The sequence below is a fragment of the Pelodiscus sinensis genome, chromosome 4 (genome assembly GCF_052426305.1).
Source record: "Pelodiscus sinensis isolate ZL-2025 chromosome 4, ASM5242630v1, whole genome shotgun sequence".
Lineage (NCBI taxonomy): Eukaryota > Metazoa > Chordata > Testudines > Trionychidae > Pelodiscus > Pelodiscus sinensis.
This window is the reverse complement of record NC_143055.1, coordinates 98,652,539-98,668,858: the sequence shown is the minus strand read 5'-3', so window position 1 is coordinate 98,668,858 and position 16,320 is coordinate 98,652,539. Positions and strand designations below refer to the sequence as shown.

Below are 16,320 nucleotides of genomic sequence, written 5' to 3'. Positions count from 1 at the left end.
GCAAAAATGAACTGTTAATATGAGTAAATGTTTTTAGAATTACTAGAAGATTGTAAAAATTGTTTTTCATCACAACCACAGGGAGAAAGATGCCTGTATTAATGTTGAAGAATTGTCTGTCTGTCTTCTGAGAAATCTAGGTAAGTGATTTGTGGTTTTTGTTTTACATATGTATTTTATTAGAGAAGCAGGTTTTTGATAGTAAGTAGCTGTCATCCATTATCTTCATCAAAGGCTTATACCAAAGTGCCTTCGCCTCTTTAACACTTTGTCATAGGCCTTTAGCCTGTTTTATGAACTTCTTAATTTTTTTTAGTGAACTGGGTGTCATCACCTCACTATGGTATTGTGGCTGGCTCCCTGGGGGCTGTATAACCTCATGGCTAGGTTGCTGAGTAAGAAGGTGGAAAAGGGGGGCAGGGGACTCTGTCCCACTGGTCAACACTCTGAACCACTCCCTATTCGAGTCCTTAAATTTGGTCCATGGCCCCAAGAGTCTAGATTCTCCTTAGTTGGGGCTTCCCAGGGGGTGGAGGTGAGAGTTTATTTGTTCCGGTGGCTACTGAGCCGACATGCTCATGTCCTTAGATTGCTAAACCAGGCTCCTGCTTTGTCACTAGTCAGCCCCAAACTGAGCTGGGATCCTTCCTTTTATTCCTCCCTCCAGGCCTGATGCAGGCTGCAGGTAAAGCGGGGCGGTGCTAGTTGAGTCCAGAGGGTTTCTCTAACCCCTGTGATGCTGGGCCCTCCTTTCTCCACTCTCTCATAGGTATAAATGTAAAATAACAATATACTTGCATGGAACATAGTTCCTGTCAGTTCATTCTGGATTGGTTTAGAGTCTTTCTTGGTCTTTTGCATTATCATGTGTTGCACTTCCAACAGTTGTGGTTATGGGTTTATTTCTGATATGAGGAGAGAGAATTCAATACTCTCCTGTGAGGTCTAGTATAGTTTTTAGGGTAGCAGTATTTACGTTCAGTTTATTTGGCACCCACAGCTTCCTATCTCATCAGACTAACCTGACTCTCTTTGTTTTGTAGATAGGCAGGAGTGAGTTAGAAAGGAAATTATGCTACATAGCTATCAAAAAGTTTTGTCCAGCTTAGGGATGTAAGTGACTAGTTGAGTAGTCTTACGCCTAGGCTTATTGGGTAGTCAAGTCGGGTACTCGACTACTCGCTTCTCCACATTCTGACAGAGGCAGCAAGGGCAGGAGGGGGTGGAAACAGGAGCTGGTACTGGGGTGAACCGCTGCTCCGCAGTGCAGGTTGGAGGGAGACAAAGGAGGCAGAGGCGCAGCAGTCCCAGACCAGCATGAGCCGGGACTGGGACCTACCCCTGCTGCGGCTCTGCAGTTTAAATGTAGTAGGAGCTGGGCTGCCTGCATGCCTGACTCCTACTATATTTAAATTGCAGAGCCGCATTGGGGGTAGCTCCTGGACCCCCCCTAGAATCCTCATATCAACTAATCGTGTAGTTAATACAAATTTTATTGACTACACGGTTAGTCAGTTACCCACTTCTTAACATCCTTTGTCCAGCTACTCAAATGTTTAATTGCTATTGAATAAGAGCAATGGATTGTACTCCATCATTAGCTTAATAGCAATATTGCCAACCCCAGAAGTTAAAAAATCATGAGATTGGATTCAAAATCATGTAGTAAAAATACATTTTTTCTTTTTCTGTACCTTTTGGTTTTTGAGCTTTTAGGCTGCAGTTGGGCCATGTTTTTTCAAGCCATTCTCTGTAACCAGGAGGATTTTTTTTTAAAGGAGCCAGAATGCTGAGATTCTTACATAAGCACATAAATCCCAGCTCCTGGAGTCAAAGTAAAACCATTGTATCTCTCATTGTGATAAAACTTGAGCCAGTGGACACTAATAAACAGAGTTTCTATTTCTAGCAAAGGCAATTCCTTAATCTGTATCTTTTTATGAACTTCAAAATATAAAACAACCAGAAATGTATCAATGGCCAGTCACTCCTAATATTTATCCTGGCTGCATTTGAAGAGATCATTTTAGATGAGAGCTGTATCCTTCCTGTCTTTATCACTTTGACTTTTAGGTGATGGGATGTCTAACATAGAGAATACTAGTGGAAATGGGTTAGGTTTAGAAGTTAAAAGAAAAAGCTAAAAATTACCTCAGGAGGTATCTGAGCATTTAGATGTAATCTTTGAAGAATCATGGAAGTCAGGAGAGATTCCAGAAGACAGTTAAAAGGGCAAATTTAGAAAAAGGAAATAAGAATGACCCAGGAAACTACAGACTTGTCAGTTTAACTTCTGTGCCAGGGAAGATAATGGAGCAAGTAATTAAGGAACCCATCTGCAAATGTCTGCAAGATAATAGGGTGATAGATAAGAGCCAGCATGGATTTGTAAAGAATAAATCATGTCAGACCAATCTGATAGCTTTCTTTGATAGGCTGTCAAGCCTTATGAATAAGGGAGAAGTTGTGGACGGGGTCTATACTTTAGTAAGGCATTTGATACGGTCTCGCATGACCTTATCTATAAACTAGGGAAATGCAACCTAGATAGGGCTACTATAAGGTGGGTGCATAACTGCTTGGACAACCATTATCACAGAGTAGTTATTAATGGCTCACAATCCTGCTGGAAGGGCATAACAAGTGGGATTCTGCAGGGGTCTGCTTTGGGACCGGTTCTGTTCAAAATCTTCATCAGTTATTTAGATGATGGTGTAGAGAGTACGATTATTAAGTTTGCAGATGATACCAAGTTGGGAAGGGTTGCAAGAGCTTTGCAGGATAGGGTCAAAATTCAGAATGATCTGGGCAAACTAGAGAAATGGTCTGAGGTAAATAGGATGAAGATTAATAAGGACAAATGCAAAGTATTCCACTTAGAAAGGAACAAACAGTTTCACACATACAGAATGGGAAGTGATTGTCTAGGAAGGAGTAATGCTGAAAGGGATTTAGGGGCCATTGAGGACGTCAAGTTAAACATGAATCAATCATGTGACACTGTTGGGGAAAAAAGCAAACATGATTCTGTGACGCATTAACAGGAGTGTTGTAAACAAAATACAAGAAGTCATTCTTCTGGTCTACTCTGTGCTTATTAGGCCTCAGTTGGAATACTGTGTCCAGTTCTGGGCACCACATTTCAAGAAAGATGTGGAAAAACTGGAGCATTTCCAGAGAAGAGCAACAAAAATGATTAAAGGTCTAGAAAATGTGACAGTGAGGGAAGACTGAAAGAACAGGACTTGTTTAGTTTAGAAAAGAGAAGACTGAGAGGGGACATTATAGCAGTTTTCAAGTATCTAAGAGGGTACAACGAAAAGGGAGAACAATTGTTCTCCTTGGCCTCTGAGGATAAGACAAGAAGCAAAGGGCTTAAATTGCAGCAAGGGAGGTTTAAGTTTAGGACAAACTTCCTGCCTGTCAGGGTAGTTAAGCACTGGAAAAAATTGCCTAGGGAGGTTGTGGCATTTCCATCACTGGAGATATTTAAGAGCAGGTTAGACATACACCTGTCAGAGATGATCTAGACAGTGCTGGGTCCTGTCATGAGGGCAGGGAACTGGACCCAATGACCTCTTGAGGTCCCTTCCAGTTCTATGATTCTATGAATTAATTTGTGAATCCGTGTTACAAGTTTACTGATTAATATTTTTTTAATTCATTCATATTTGAAATATATATTGCTGGAAATTTAGATTATGTATTCTTTTTATTTATTAAAACCTAATCTTATTGTAGATGGGAAGATAGTTTTGCCTGGCAACCTTTTGCATCTCACCTTCTATGGCAGATCTTGCAACTTGATGGTGACGAGGGTGAAAGGAACAGATGGGGCACTACTAAAAATGCAGAGCAGTACTGTTTTCAGTGAAACACAAGAACCAGTCCTTGAGAAGACTGACTTGGACACCAGTGCTTTAAACTTGTCTTTCCAGCTCAGAAAGTTGGACATAGAAGACAACCAAGAGGGAGCAACGACCAGCACTCCATGCAAGCTGATGTCTCAAAGTTCACCAGTTACTTCAAATGCTGCAGTGACAGAGAGTGAGCAGGATTATGGCCGGACACGTGAGTTCTGTGATGAGGGGAATGTTAGAGACATTGATGGTTCTGAGTCAACTGGAGATGAAGACAGCGTGAAATTGCTACCCACTGGCAAAATTGGTGCAAAATGCAATTTGGATACGTTTTACTTCATTTCTTCGAGAACTAGAATCAATTTAATCAAGAATCGGACCATTGCAACTGAAGAACATGACTGTAAATCTAACGTTACCTACGACATGATAGGTGGTTTAAGCAGCCAGCTAAAAACTATTAGAGAAACAATTGAACTGCCCTTGAAGCAGCCTGAATTATTTAAGAGTTACGGTATGATGTTGATTTTCTTAATGTAATACAATGTTTTTCTTTAATTTACCACTTCTTTCATCCATATTGACAAGTCATTTTATATGAAACACACACTCTGTCTGCATGATACAGGATTTGATATACTTTAGTTCCCAACTAAGCTCTATTATAATTATCCTCTTTACAGTTGTTCCTTTATTAATAACCAAATGTTTAGATTGTAAGGACCTTGCCTTATAGTGAAGAGTCTGTTAAGTTATAGGTACTTAGGAGAACTTACGACAAGCAGCAAGGAGTCAGTCAGTCACTTGAAAAACACATAGTTTGATTTAAAAAAAAGAACATTCAATTTAAAGATTTTCTAGTCAATTAAATTCTAGTTTTACCCTATTTCCCCTACCCTTTTAATTCCCTCTGTCTGGCCCAGGCAGGGAGCAGAGCAGCTGGGGTGCTGCTGGGTTGGTCTTGCAGCGCCGCCCCTCACCCCCCTGCTCGGGGATAACTACTGCAGTCTGGGGGGTGGGGAGCCTGCTCCCCTCCCCTCCTGGAAACTCGGCGGCGGCACGGGGCTTCCCCCACCTTCCTGCAAAACAGCGGAGTGGGGAGGGGGAATATAGAAATATCCAGGTTTCCACCTTCAGAATCATTCTATCAGTAAGAGGATTTCTTGTCTCTCTGTGGAATGGCCAAGACATGAGCGCTCCCTTTCCCCCTCCAAATCAATGTATGATCTGAGATCTATGTGGTCTTGGGATATGAGGTATGGGCTGAAATTATTTATTCCTTCTCCACCTTGCTTATCGCCCCTGGGGTGAGGTGGGTTGGAAGAACAGAGGGACAATTCATGTAAGACAACGGTGGCTATGTCAGTTTACATTGCATAGGACTTCCCTCTGGGTTTCTGTGGGATGATGCCATGGCAAATGTCCATCCATGCCAGACCACAGGGCCCAAACCTTAAGATGCACCAGGAAATTTCATGTGTCAGGGACAAGGAAGGGATGATGCTGCAAAGCCAGCACTTACCAAAGGTAAGTTCTGGATAATCAGCATCTCATCTGCTACTGGCATCAGAGGAGATGATCAAGCCTGATCAGGCTTGAATAGGTGGTTGTGTACAATAGAACAGGAATTGCATACTAGTTCAGACAGTTGGCCTCTGTTTCCTTCACTCTGACAAGTACCAGACGTGTCAGAGGAATATGCAACAATTCCCTCAGTGGACGGTTAAGCAATAACCTGGCCATAGAGGGAGTTTTTTTTTTTTTTAAATTAAGCAATAATCGACAACGATTATGTTCTACTTGCGTATGTAGGTAGGCTTTGGGCTTTGTTTAAACACAGAATCCACAGTTCTCAGGAAGTTTTATCCCTTTATATTTTATTCCATCACCTCTGTGGTGCAGTTTACTGGCACATAGTTTACTGTTGCATAGTTTACTGGCAAGTTTTCAATATTTCACTGACTATTTGTCATTCTATCATATTTGAAAGCTTCAGAGGGGTAGCCACGTTAGTCTGTAACAGGAAAGACTTAAAAAACAACAAATAGTCTAGAAGCACCTTAAAGACTAACAAAACATGTAGATGGTTTCATGAGCTTTCGTGGGCACAGTCCACTTCTTCAGATGACCGGAGTGTTGCAAGTCCAGATCCAAGAATACATAAGGGAAGGAGGGTTACAAGAATCTGATAAGAACCATTTGTTTGCACTTGGAAAGAAAGATGACATTTCCAAGTGCAAACTAATGGTCTTATCAGCCTCTCCTAACTATTTAGTGTTTAAGGTGCTACTAGACTATTTTTTTTAAGTCTTTCCTGTTACAGACTAACTCGGCTACCCTCTGAAGCTTATCTACTCTCTGTCTCTTTTTTTTTCTTCCTCCCCTCCATTTTTTTTCCTGCTCCCCCTTTCCCTTATTTATTCTTGGATCTGATTCCAACACTCTGGTCATCTGAAGAAATGGGTTGTGCCCCTGAAAGCTCATGATACCATTTGCATGTTTTGTTAGTCTTTAAGGTGCTACTGAACTATTTGTTGTTTTTTAAGTTTATAATATTTGAGTAATGCCATTTTGCCAAGGTCCCTTGTTGAGAATTCTAGTTCACCAATTTTTGGCTTTCAGTTTTTGGGTATGGGCTTGTTTTATTTGACTCTAGACTGAAACCTTTTAATTTTCTGGAATGTGCATCAGTTCCCAACCTGTCTCTCCTCCAGTTCTGCTGTAATTTCTCTTGAATGTTAACTGTACGGAGAGACATCTTTTTTTTTTATCAACATCCCTAGCAGATGCCCTTGTGTGATATTAGCACTCATCAGTAGCTGTCAGTTATCCCCTATCTTATAATATTTGCTGATACAGAGGCACATTCATTGTTATATCTGGTATTTCCAGTCTTTTAAATAACATTATTTCTGGGATGTGTATCTGTGGCGTGGTTTGTTATGCTGGAGGTTTGTTCAAACAGTATTATAGGACTCTTGAGTGACATAATAAAGATACAGGCAGTCCCCGACTTACGTGGATCCGACTTACGTCGGATCCCTAGATACGAACCGGGTGAGGCAACTCCCGCACATGCGCAGCAGCATTCCCGGGGCTCGCTCACCTGGGTCCTAGGATCCTCCTCCTCCTCCCCCTCGGGCCGGCTCCAACTGGGGTCCCGCAGAGCTGCCGGGCAGAGGAAAAGTGCCTCCCCACGCCCGCTGCCCCCCCCCCCCGCGGCCTCGCATCCTGCACGCCTCCCCCCTCCCCACCTGCCAGCAACAAGCTGCCCCCTCCCCTGAGCAACAGGCTGCGGAACAGCAGACAAAAGCAGCCTCTCCGCCCCTCCTCCCCCTATACATGCTGGGCTCCCTGGGCAAACAAAGACTCCACCAAAACAAACAAAGTGCTGGCCTCATTGTGTTAGCAAAAAAAGGACCCTCCTCCTAGAACCCTGGGTGGTGTGTGGAAATAAAGCTATTAGCTCAAAGCATGGTGCAGAGCTGTTTGGTATTTGATGAGTTACTCCTTTAGTCCTGAGTTTGTCACAGGGACAGAAATAGATGTGAAATCTTCTGAACAGGGGAACAGACAGCAAAACAAACATTAGAGGGGAGTTAACCTTTCCCTATGCTATCCAAAACTAAAAAAAATGTTTGGCTAGAGTTTCCCCTACAATATGTACCAGTTCCGACTTACATACAAATTCAACTTAAGAACAAACCTACAGTCCCTATCTTGTACGTAACCCGGGGACTGCCTGTATTAACACTAGGCTTTGAATCGGAATTATTTGAGATTATTGGGGGAAACAAGAATTTATATAATAGATTTCATGTAAAATTAGTATATGTCTATATTTCTCATGGAAGCATGCAGAATATAGAAATCAGTAATATAGACGTATGTTGTAGAATGGTGGATCATCGTGATTTGGCTTGTTCACAACTGCCTTAAGTACAAATAACGCTTTCCTCTGTGTTTAAAGGAATTCCTCCTCCCAGAGGAGTGCTATTGTATGGCCCACCGGGTACTGGGAAGACCATGATTGCCAGAGCTGTTGCAAATGAAGTGGGAGCCCATGTTTCAGTTATTAATGGTCCTGAAATTATAAGCAAGTAAGTTGATCTAATTTATTACATCAGTAACTTAGAAATGCTGGGACAAATTCTGTACTGACTTATACCTATTGGAGTTGCTTCACAGTGTGTAAATTATGTAGAATTGGGTCCAGTGCATATGTCCAAGTCTCAGAAGTTCATAGGGAAAGGGATTATGTTTTTCCATAGTGAAAATTGTCACCTCCCAGCAAAATGAATGTTTTTCTTCATTCCTTTGAAGAGGAATCTTACTTAGTACAGCACAGAGGGGTGTGCATTGGCAATGGAATGGGAAGAAAAGGAAATGATTTGATAAGTAATTAGAAAGATATTTAAACTGCAAGCCAATTGTATGTTCAACAAAGAAAAAGAACTGTTTTTTTTTTTAAAGCGCAGTAAAAATGAAGGCCGAGGCTGCAGTTGAGAATTTGTCCTGGCAACATTGGTTTAGTTGTGAAAAAACTGTAATGTCTGTACCAGAGATGGACAATAATTTTTTGCCTGGGCCGCTTCGGAAGGGTGGGGCCTCAGGCGGAAGGGGCAGGGCCAGGATACTTTCGGGCTTCCCCACCACAGACCTTGATTTGTTCTGGGGTGGAGGAGCGCATTTGCCCCCTCCCCCACCAGGTTCTCCCTAGGTGCCCCTGCCCCACCCTGATTGGCTTGGGGACAGGAGAGCACGCAAAGCCTTCTCCCGCTCTGCTTCTAAGCGCCATGTGCTCCTGGCAGGGAAGAGGAAACTTTGTGCACTTCTCCCCGCCCCCAGACCTTAATTGGCCTGGGGGTGGGGGAGCGATAGGGCCTGTGACGGATTTTTCGGGTGCGAGCACCTCGCACCCCCTCCCCCAGCCGATCCCGGCCCCAATCCGGGGAGGGGGAGGGGCCCTGCGAACCCACCGTCTGGATTGGGCTCTTCGGCCGCCCCACCCGGGGTCTTAGTAGTGTCTGGTTGCGGGGCCGATCACCCCTCAGCCCCCAAGGGACTGAGGGGGCTCGACGGCCCCTTCGTCAGCCTTTCCTGCTCGATTTGGCGGGGTAGAAGAGGGTTGCGGCGGGGGAGAGGGAGAGGAGCGGGGGACCCGGGCCCTCCCTTATCTCCGGGTCCTAGCCCGAGGCCCTAAGCGGAGGTCGGCGACCTGTTGTCGCCCTCCACGGCGGACGGGGCTGCGGCCCTCAACTCGCCCGCCCACGGGCGCCAAAAGGGTCCCGCCTCGGGCTCCTTCCACTCCCCGCTGACTTGTCCCGCTGGCGGAACAAGTTTAGGGTCACTCACCACGCCGGAGTCGTCGGGTGCGTCCCAGGGCGAGCCGCCAGCTGCCGAGCCCGTCTCTCCGGGTTGCCCCGAGGGCTGGGGGTTTTGTGCTCCTGGACGCCAGGGCGCCCGCTGTTGCGCTCTCCCCCCTCTTGCCGGGACGCCCCCGGCTGTTATAGTCGCCGGGGGATGACGTCGGGGCGGTAAGCTCCGACCCCCCTGCGTTCCCCCCTTTGCGGCTGTCCCAGCGTGCTCCCGGGTGCTCTGCTGGAGCATCAGTCGGGGCGGCGGGGGCGGCCGCTTCCTGGCCGCTCGTGCTCGGCCCCGCCTCCCGCTCCCCGCTCCTGTCGGCGCTGCGGGGCGTCCGGACCTCAACGCCACCGCCTCGGTGCGTTCCGCAGCCGCAGCGGCCACTTTCCCTGCTGGGTCCGTCACAGGGCCCTTTTACCCACTGTTTCTCACTGCTTCCCATGGCTGCAAATGGTGAACCGGAGCCAGTGGGAACCACAAGGCTCCGTGACTGCGGAGCTGGTAAGTAAACACACCAGAGTGGCCAGTTAGCAGGTTTCTCCAAGTGGTTTCGCGGAGCATTTTGAGAAACACTGCCCTAGATGGAGATAAAATGTTCCCTCTAAATTTTTGCTGGCTACAGATGGGTCATATTTAAAAAAAAAAAAAAAAAAAAGTCTAAATTTTGCCTTAATTGCTTATGCTAGTGGAAATGCAAATTTAAAATAACCATTATGATAAGCCAGCATTCCCTGGGATGGTTTGAAGATTTGAATGCCACCTTCTGGAAACTCAAGGAAAAGAGTCTGGCCCCAACTTGGAAAATAATAGAAGTTCTGTAACTAAAATACTGCGATTTTTTTTTCTCCAGATTTTATGGTGAGACTGAATCAAGATTACGACAGATATTTGCTGAAGCCTCTCAACGGTACGTGCATTTTAGATCATTCTCATCATGTATATGTTCACATGTAAAATAGGGGTGTTAGCGAGTAGTCAGCTACTCAACTACCCAGTAAGAATAAGCTTATTGGGTAGTCGAACAGAGTATTCAACTACTTGCTCCCCAGCCGCACATCCTAACCTCTGTATGAGTCAGCAATGGGGAGGAGAACAAGGGATGATGCTGGGGGAAGCCATTTTAAAAGCCAGTTCCCCTCAGCACTGTCCCTGTGGTGCTGCCGGCCCCCCCTCGGCTGCCTCTATCAGAGACAGTGGGGGGAATAGAGGAGGTTGCTGTGAAGCAGCCTCTGCCCATGGCAGGCTGAGGCTCACTGCAGGCAGAGGCTGCTCTGGCAGCATCCTCTGTCTGTGAGCTTCCCAACTGGGAGCTAGGCTCCCCCCCCCCTCCCCCCCCCCCCCACGGACAGGCCACATGCAGGGGTTGCTCTGGCAGAAGCCTGTGTTCATGGCAGCTAGGGTTGGTCACAGCCAGGGGCTGCTTCCGGAGCAACCCCTGCCTGCGGCCAGTGCTGGCTGCTGCGGCCAGTGCTGGCTGCTGTGAACAGGGGCTGCTGGACTCGTGAGCCAGGACCAAGCAGTCCTGGCTTGCCCTGGTCTGGGATGCTGCACCTCTGCATTTTAAATGTAGTAAGAACCTGGTGGGTTCTTTAAAATGCAGAGCTGCAGAGTGGGTGGCTCCTGGAGCTGGCACGAGCCGGGACTGCTCCATCCCGGCTTGAGCTGGCTCCGAGGAGCTACCCCCGCTACAGCTCTGCAGAGTGGTCATTATCGAGTCATTTTACAACTTGTATCAACTACACAATTATCCAGACAACCGTAATTTAACATCCTTAATGTGAAACTGTTTTTAACATTATTGTGTAAAGAAAAGCTTCTGAGGTTCTCTGGATTGTAATATTTTTCCTGCAGAAATATTTTAAATTTAGACAAGTTTATTTGTATATATTGGTCCAAAGGAGACTAATGAAATTCTAACCTACAAATGTTATGGTTTTGGTCACGTTTATAAATGCAGTGTCAATAGGCTGTTGCATATTACTTCAAACCAGTTAGCATGTGTCCTAAATGAAATATTAAATTCTTATCCTAGTTTGTGTTAGAACTCAGAACTCTCATTTGCAATAGAAAGAAACCCAAGCTAGATAGATTGGAACCCAATCTGAACTTTACTTACTTTTGTTCCGAGGGCACGTAGATTCAAAAATTGAGTTTGGGCTGATTTCTAATCTTCTGCCTTTTGAACCAAAAGAGATACTCAGCTTAAACCGGAGAAGCCCAACTTCTGTTTCACCTATATTTCATCATAGAAACAGGATGGTGGAAAGTTGTTACTGGCATTAGTGAACAGAAAACCAAAAATCTTGTTGATACGTCATAGAATTTTGATACTGTGAGTTTTATGATAAGAATTTTAAGAGTGGACATGAAAGCTGTGATTACTGTGAGCATGTAGTATGCACTCAAGTGCTTTTAATGGCTATCTGAACCACGTGTGACTGCACCTCTAGGGCTAGATTCTATACTAAAATATTCTCCATCAGGTTTAACCAGTAAAAATGTAAATTAAATTCATTTGGAGGCCAAATTCAACTGAGGACAGTAGCAAGAGAGAACACAGCTTGTCTTTTAGCTCTCAGTTTGAGTTTTCAGGGACAACTAGCAAAGCCATCTTTTTACTTGTAAGCAGAATAAATTCAGTATAGAAACTAAGTCACAGTACAGGCAGTCCCTGAGTTACGCGGATCCGACTTATGTCGGATCCGCAGTTACGAACGGGGATTTCTCGCCCCGGAGAACTAGAGCAGCGGGACGCCTGGTCCCGCCGCCCGCCTTCTCCGGGGCGAGAAAAGCTGCTCCCCGTCTCCCTGGTCTGCTGGCTGAGCCAGCAGACCAGGGAGACGGGAGCAAAGCGGCGGAGCACCAGGGGCCAGACCCGCGGCCGCTTCCAGATCAGCTGGAAGCGGCGCGGGTCCTGCCGGGTGCTCCGCCGCTCTGTTCGGCGTCTCCCTGGTCTGCACCCGAGCTGCTCTGCCCCAAGCGTCCCAAAGTCAGCCGCTGCTGAAACTGACCAGCGGCTGACTACAGGAAGGCCGAGGCAGAGTTGCTCTGCCCTGGGCTTCCTGGAATCAGCTGCTGATCAGTTTCAGCAGCAGCTGACTTGGGGACGCCTGGTGTTCTTACCTTGAATCTGTATGTAAGTGGAACTGGTGTCCAGATTCAGCGGCTGTTGAAACTGATCAGTTTCAGCAGCGGCTGATGCCAGTTCCGACTTACATACAGATTCAACTTAAGAACAAACCTACAGTCCCTATCTTGTACGTAACCCGGGGACTGCCTGTACACCTGGAATTGCACAATGCAGTTATTTTACAGAGTCATGTATTGTATCAGAAACACACTTCAGCTCTGAAAGTATCAATTAACTAAAAGATTTGGGTGCCCATTGATTTTAATGGGAATTGGGGGTCCATATCTATTAGTTTTGAAAATCGAAACCTACATGCTTTAAATGATGCTATATACAATTGGCAGATAAGTTGCTTTTATTTATTTATTTTCTTTTAGTTGTCCGGCAATTATATTTATTGATGAACTGGATGCACTCTGTCCAAAAAGAGAAGGGGCTCAGAATGAAGTAGAAAAGAGAGTTGTGTCTTCATTACTAACATTGATGGATGGCATTGGATCGGTAAGTAAAGTATATTAATACAATTAGTGCATTAAGGGGAAGAACTGAATAAACTGTTTTGTAGTACAGTCAGGCCAACAGGAGATGAACTAGAAGATATTTTAGACTGCAATCTAATATCCTTGTTAGGTTTAATGGAAAAGAAAAGACGTGTCTCTTTCACTAACTATACAATTAGTACAATGAAGTGATTTCTTTTAGTAAATTACATTTCTTTTAACCGATTTTGGCACCATGTTGTTGTGGCTCTTCATAGAAACTAAACCCTCCATTCTGTATATGTGTGTATTTTGATATTCCGAGACCGTTTTGAATTGCAACCAAAAAAAAAAAAGGGGGGGGGGGGGAGAGAGAGAGAGAATGCACACTTTCTTTCATTTGCTTTCTGTCCTTCCTCATCTCCCACTTTTGTGATTTTTGGAGATAAGTGTAAGATTTCTTAGGTATCTATTGAGCAAGTTAAAATAGATTCCAGATTATTCTTAAATTAAATGACAACATTGTTCATAGTGCTGTTCTATATCTTTATTTTGTGTGGATTAGATCGTTCAGGGATCCAAAATCCACATTAAGATAACTTTTCAGTTTCCATACTAAGTTTTTTAGGCCTTGATTAAAAGCCCAATGAAGTCAAGTCTTTTTTGTTGACTTGAGAAAACTTTGGTTTGGGCCTATAAAATCTGTTTAATTTCTGGTGTGCCACTGCCTAATGATCAAAAGGACAGTTAGTGTGAGAGGTCTGTATGTTTGTCCACAGTTAGACACAATGTGTATGAATATGTTGTAGATGTTAACAGTGTTCCCTCTAAGCTGCTTGGCAGCACAGCTTCACAGGTGATTAATCAGCCCTGCCCAGTCAGCTCCCTGCACTGAGTCCTAAGCCTCTGACTGGGTGGGCCTGATTAATCACCTGTGAAGCTATGCTGCTGCGCAGTTTAAAGGGAACTCTGGGTGTTAACTGCGAATTTCCCTTAATCTCCTGCATAAAGTTTTAGCATCTCATGTAGCCCCCTGTATATGGCTGTAGGTAAGAGAGATTTCCTATTAGCCAAAGACTGATGGATCTTCTTTTTGAGAATAGAGTCTCTCTAGGGACATTTTAAACACCGCACTTTCAAATCTCTCTCTTAACAAATGATAACACTACATAGACCTTATATAGAGCTGTTTCTCTGTAGAGCTGAAAACACTGTAGAAAGACAATACAGGACTATGTAGCAGTTTAAAGACTAACAAGATGGTTTATTAGATGATGAGCTTTCGTGGGCCAGACCCATTTCCTCAGATCAAATAGTGGAAGAAAACAGTCACAACCATGTATACCAAAGGATACAGTTAAAAAAAATGAACACATAAGAATAGGACAAATCAAATTTCAGAACAGAAGGGAGATGCGGGGGCGGGGGAGGGGAAGGGGAAGGTAAATGTCAGTGAGCTAATGGTATTAGAGGTGATAATTGGGGAGGCTATCTAAAGGAGAGTGACTATCCTCATCTCCATTTTTCAGATGGGGAAACTGAAGAAAAAGAAAGGTGAAGAGAATTAAGAAAGACAACTTTAATAGAACAATAGGAGAGTGTGGCTAAAACATAGGTCTTATAATTTCCAGTCCAGTATCCTGCTCTACTGCATGATTTGGCTCTGATTTAATAGACTTGTAGACAGGGACAAGGGGCCACTGAAACCTGGCTGGGACCACCCAGGGTTTAACTGTTAACCAAAACCAACAAGCTTCGGTAAATTGGTTAACCAGTTCAACTTTTACTTCCCTATAAGGGAGGTTGAAATGTGTAAATTGTGTGGTGCTTTAACACCCTTTTAAAAACCTACATTATTTTTCTGTTTGTTTTGTCTCATTTAGGAAGATAGTGAAGGGCAACTTTTGGTACTTGGTGCTACAAACCGTCCGCATGCCCTGGATGCAGCATTACGTAGACCTGGACGTTTTGATAAAGAGATAGAAATCGGGGTCCCCAATGCTCAGGACCGATTAGACATCCTCAGAAAACTTCTTTATAAGGTTCCTCATCTGTTGACTACAACAGAATTGATGCAGCTGGCTGATAGTGCACATGGCTACGTGGGAGCAGACTTAGCAGCCTTGTGTAAAGAAGCAGGTGAGTTATACTCCTTTTCCCGTCGTGAGTTCACGTTCTCTAAAAATCCATCCATCTGCAAATAGTACAGGCTGTACTCTTGCAGTCTGACCTACAACAACACAATTTTTGTCTTCATATTTTTGTAAAGTTTTGTAACAAAATCCACATGGAAAAGTAAGCAAGTAAATAGACAGTTGGGAAACTGAGGTAGGTAAGGGCATTGGTAATGGGATATGGAGCCTTTTGTTTTCCTTCCAACAGTTTGACTCTAGCCCAGCCTATTTGAGACTAAAAGTTGTCCTCTCATGACTGTTCCCTTCTGGCTATTCTCAGCCACTTTTTCACTGCTGGCACTTTTGTTGTCTAGTCAGGGACTAAGTGGATTAGACTGAAGACTGAAATACTCTTATTTCCACTAGAGGGGAGTAGTACATGGAATATTGGTCTGCTTCTGTCCTAAGCCATATGTTTTCTATGGACAAATAGAGAGCCTCCACGCTGCCAGGCCTCTAACAGGCACTTAAATTTTAAATAAATAAATAAAATACCCATGTCATCTTTTGCTTTTTATATTAAAAGTCTCCTGTTATGATAATTGTAAATTGTTATCCTAGAGTGACCTCTGCTGGAGGAAGATACAGTCTTTCCCTTACAGCTTTGTGGAGATTAATTTTATTTTTCCTCCTCAAAAAAATTAAAAAAGGAATGAAAAAATTCTTAAAGTATCTTTTTCGGTAGCTTGTAAAATAAATGGCATACTCATGACAGATACATAAAAATGGGAGATGGAAAAAAATCTGCATACACAGGATAACCCATCCCCTGCCAGCAACAAATTCTTCCTTCTGCTACATTTTCTAATGTTTTGTTTTTGCCTTATTTTGAAGTCTCAAGCAATGGGTTTGAATCTCTTCTCTTAGGACACTATTTCACAGCCTAATACATCTCACTGTCTAGGAGTGTTTCTTAGTATTCACCCCAAGTTTTCATAGATTAGTATTGTCCCATTAGTTATGTCCCTGTATAATACATTAACTCTCCCTCCCTGGTGTTTACACATTTCAGACATTTAAGTGCTTATTTTTATGGGGGAAAAAAATTGGTAAATTATTTCTATTTGTTCTGTAATTCTAAGAATAATATTCTAATGACATAAGCCAGACAGAGAGCTGGAGCACCAGTATGGGATCATCAATGCTGGGGGGGGGGGGGGAGCCCTGAGCCTCAGGGGCAAAATCCACACAAGTTAGAGGCCACATCTGGCCCCCCAGACCTGAAGTTTCCCATTCCTGGTTTAAAGGGTTTGAAGTTATATAAATCCTTGGTTTTGCAAAATGAAAAATCGAAAGTCTCTATAATTTTTCAT

At 44.1% G+C, this 16,320-nt stretch overlaps 1 protein-coding gene across 5 annotated transcripts in view; it reads left to right on the top strand.

Annotated features, from left to right (window-relative positions):
• The window catches only part of AFG2A (AAA ATPase AFG2A), a 291,912-nt gene that overhangs the window by 6,447 nt on the left and 269,145 nt on the right, over positions 1–16,320 (top strand). For all 5 annotated transcript variants that reach the window (XM_075929851.2, XM_075929850.2, XM_075929853.2 and 2 more), the window contains exons 4-9: positions 82–140; positions 3,742–4,374; positions 7,831–7,960; positions 10,075–10,131; positions 12,732–12,855; positions 14,717–14,972. In XM_075929851.2, the coding sequence (XP_075785966.2) occupies positions 82–140; positions 3,742–4,374; positions 7,831–7,960; positions 10,075–10,131; positions 12,732–12,855; positions 14,717–14,972 (1,259 nt within the window). The remainder of the gene's footprint in view (positions 1–81; positions 141–3,741; positions 4,375–7,830; positions 7,961–10,074; positions 10,132–12,731; positions 12,856–14,716; positions 14,973–16,320) is intronic.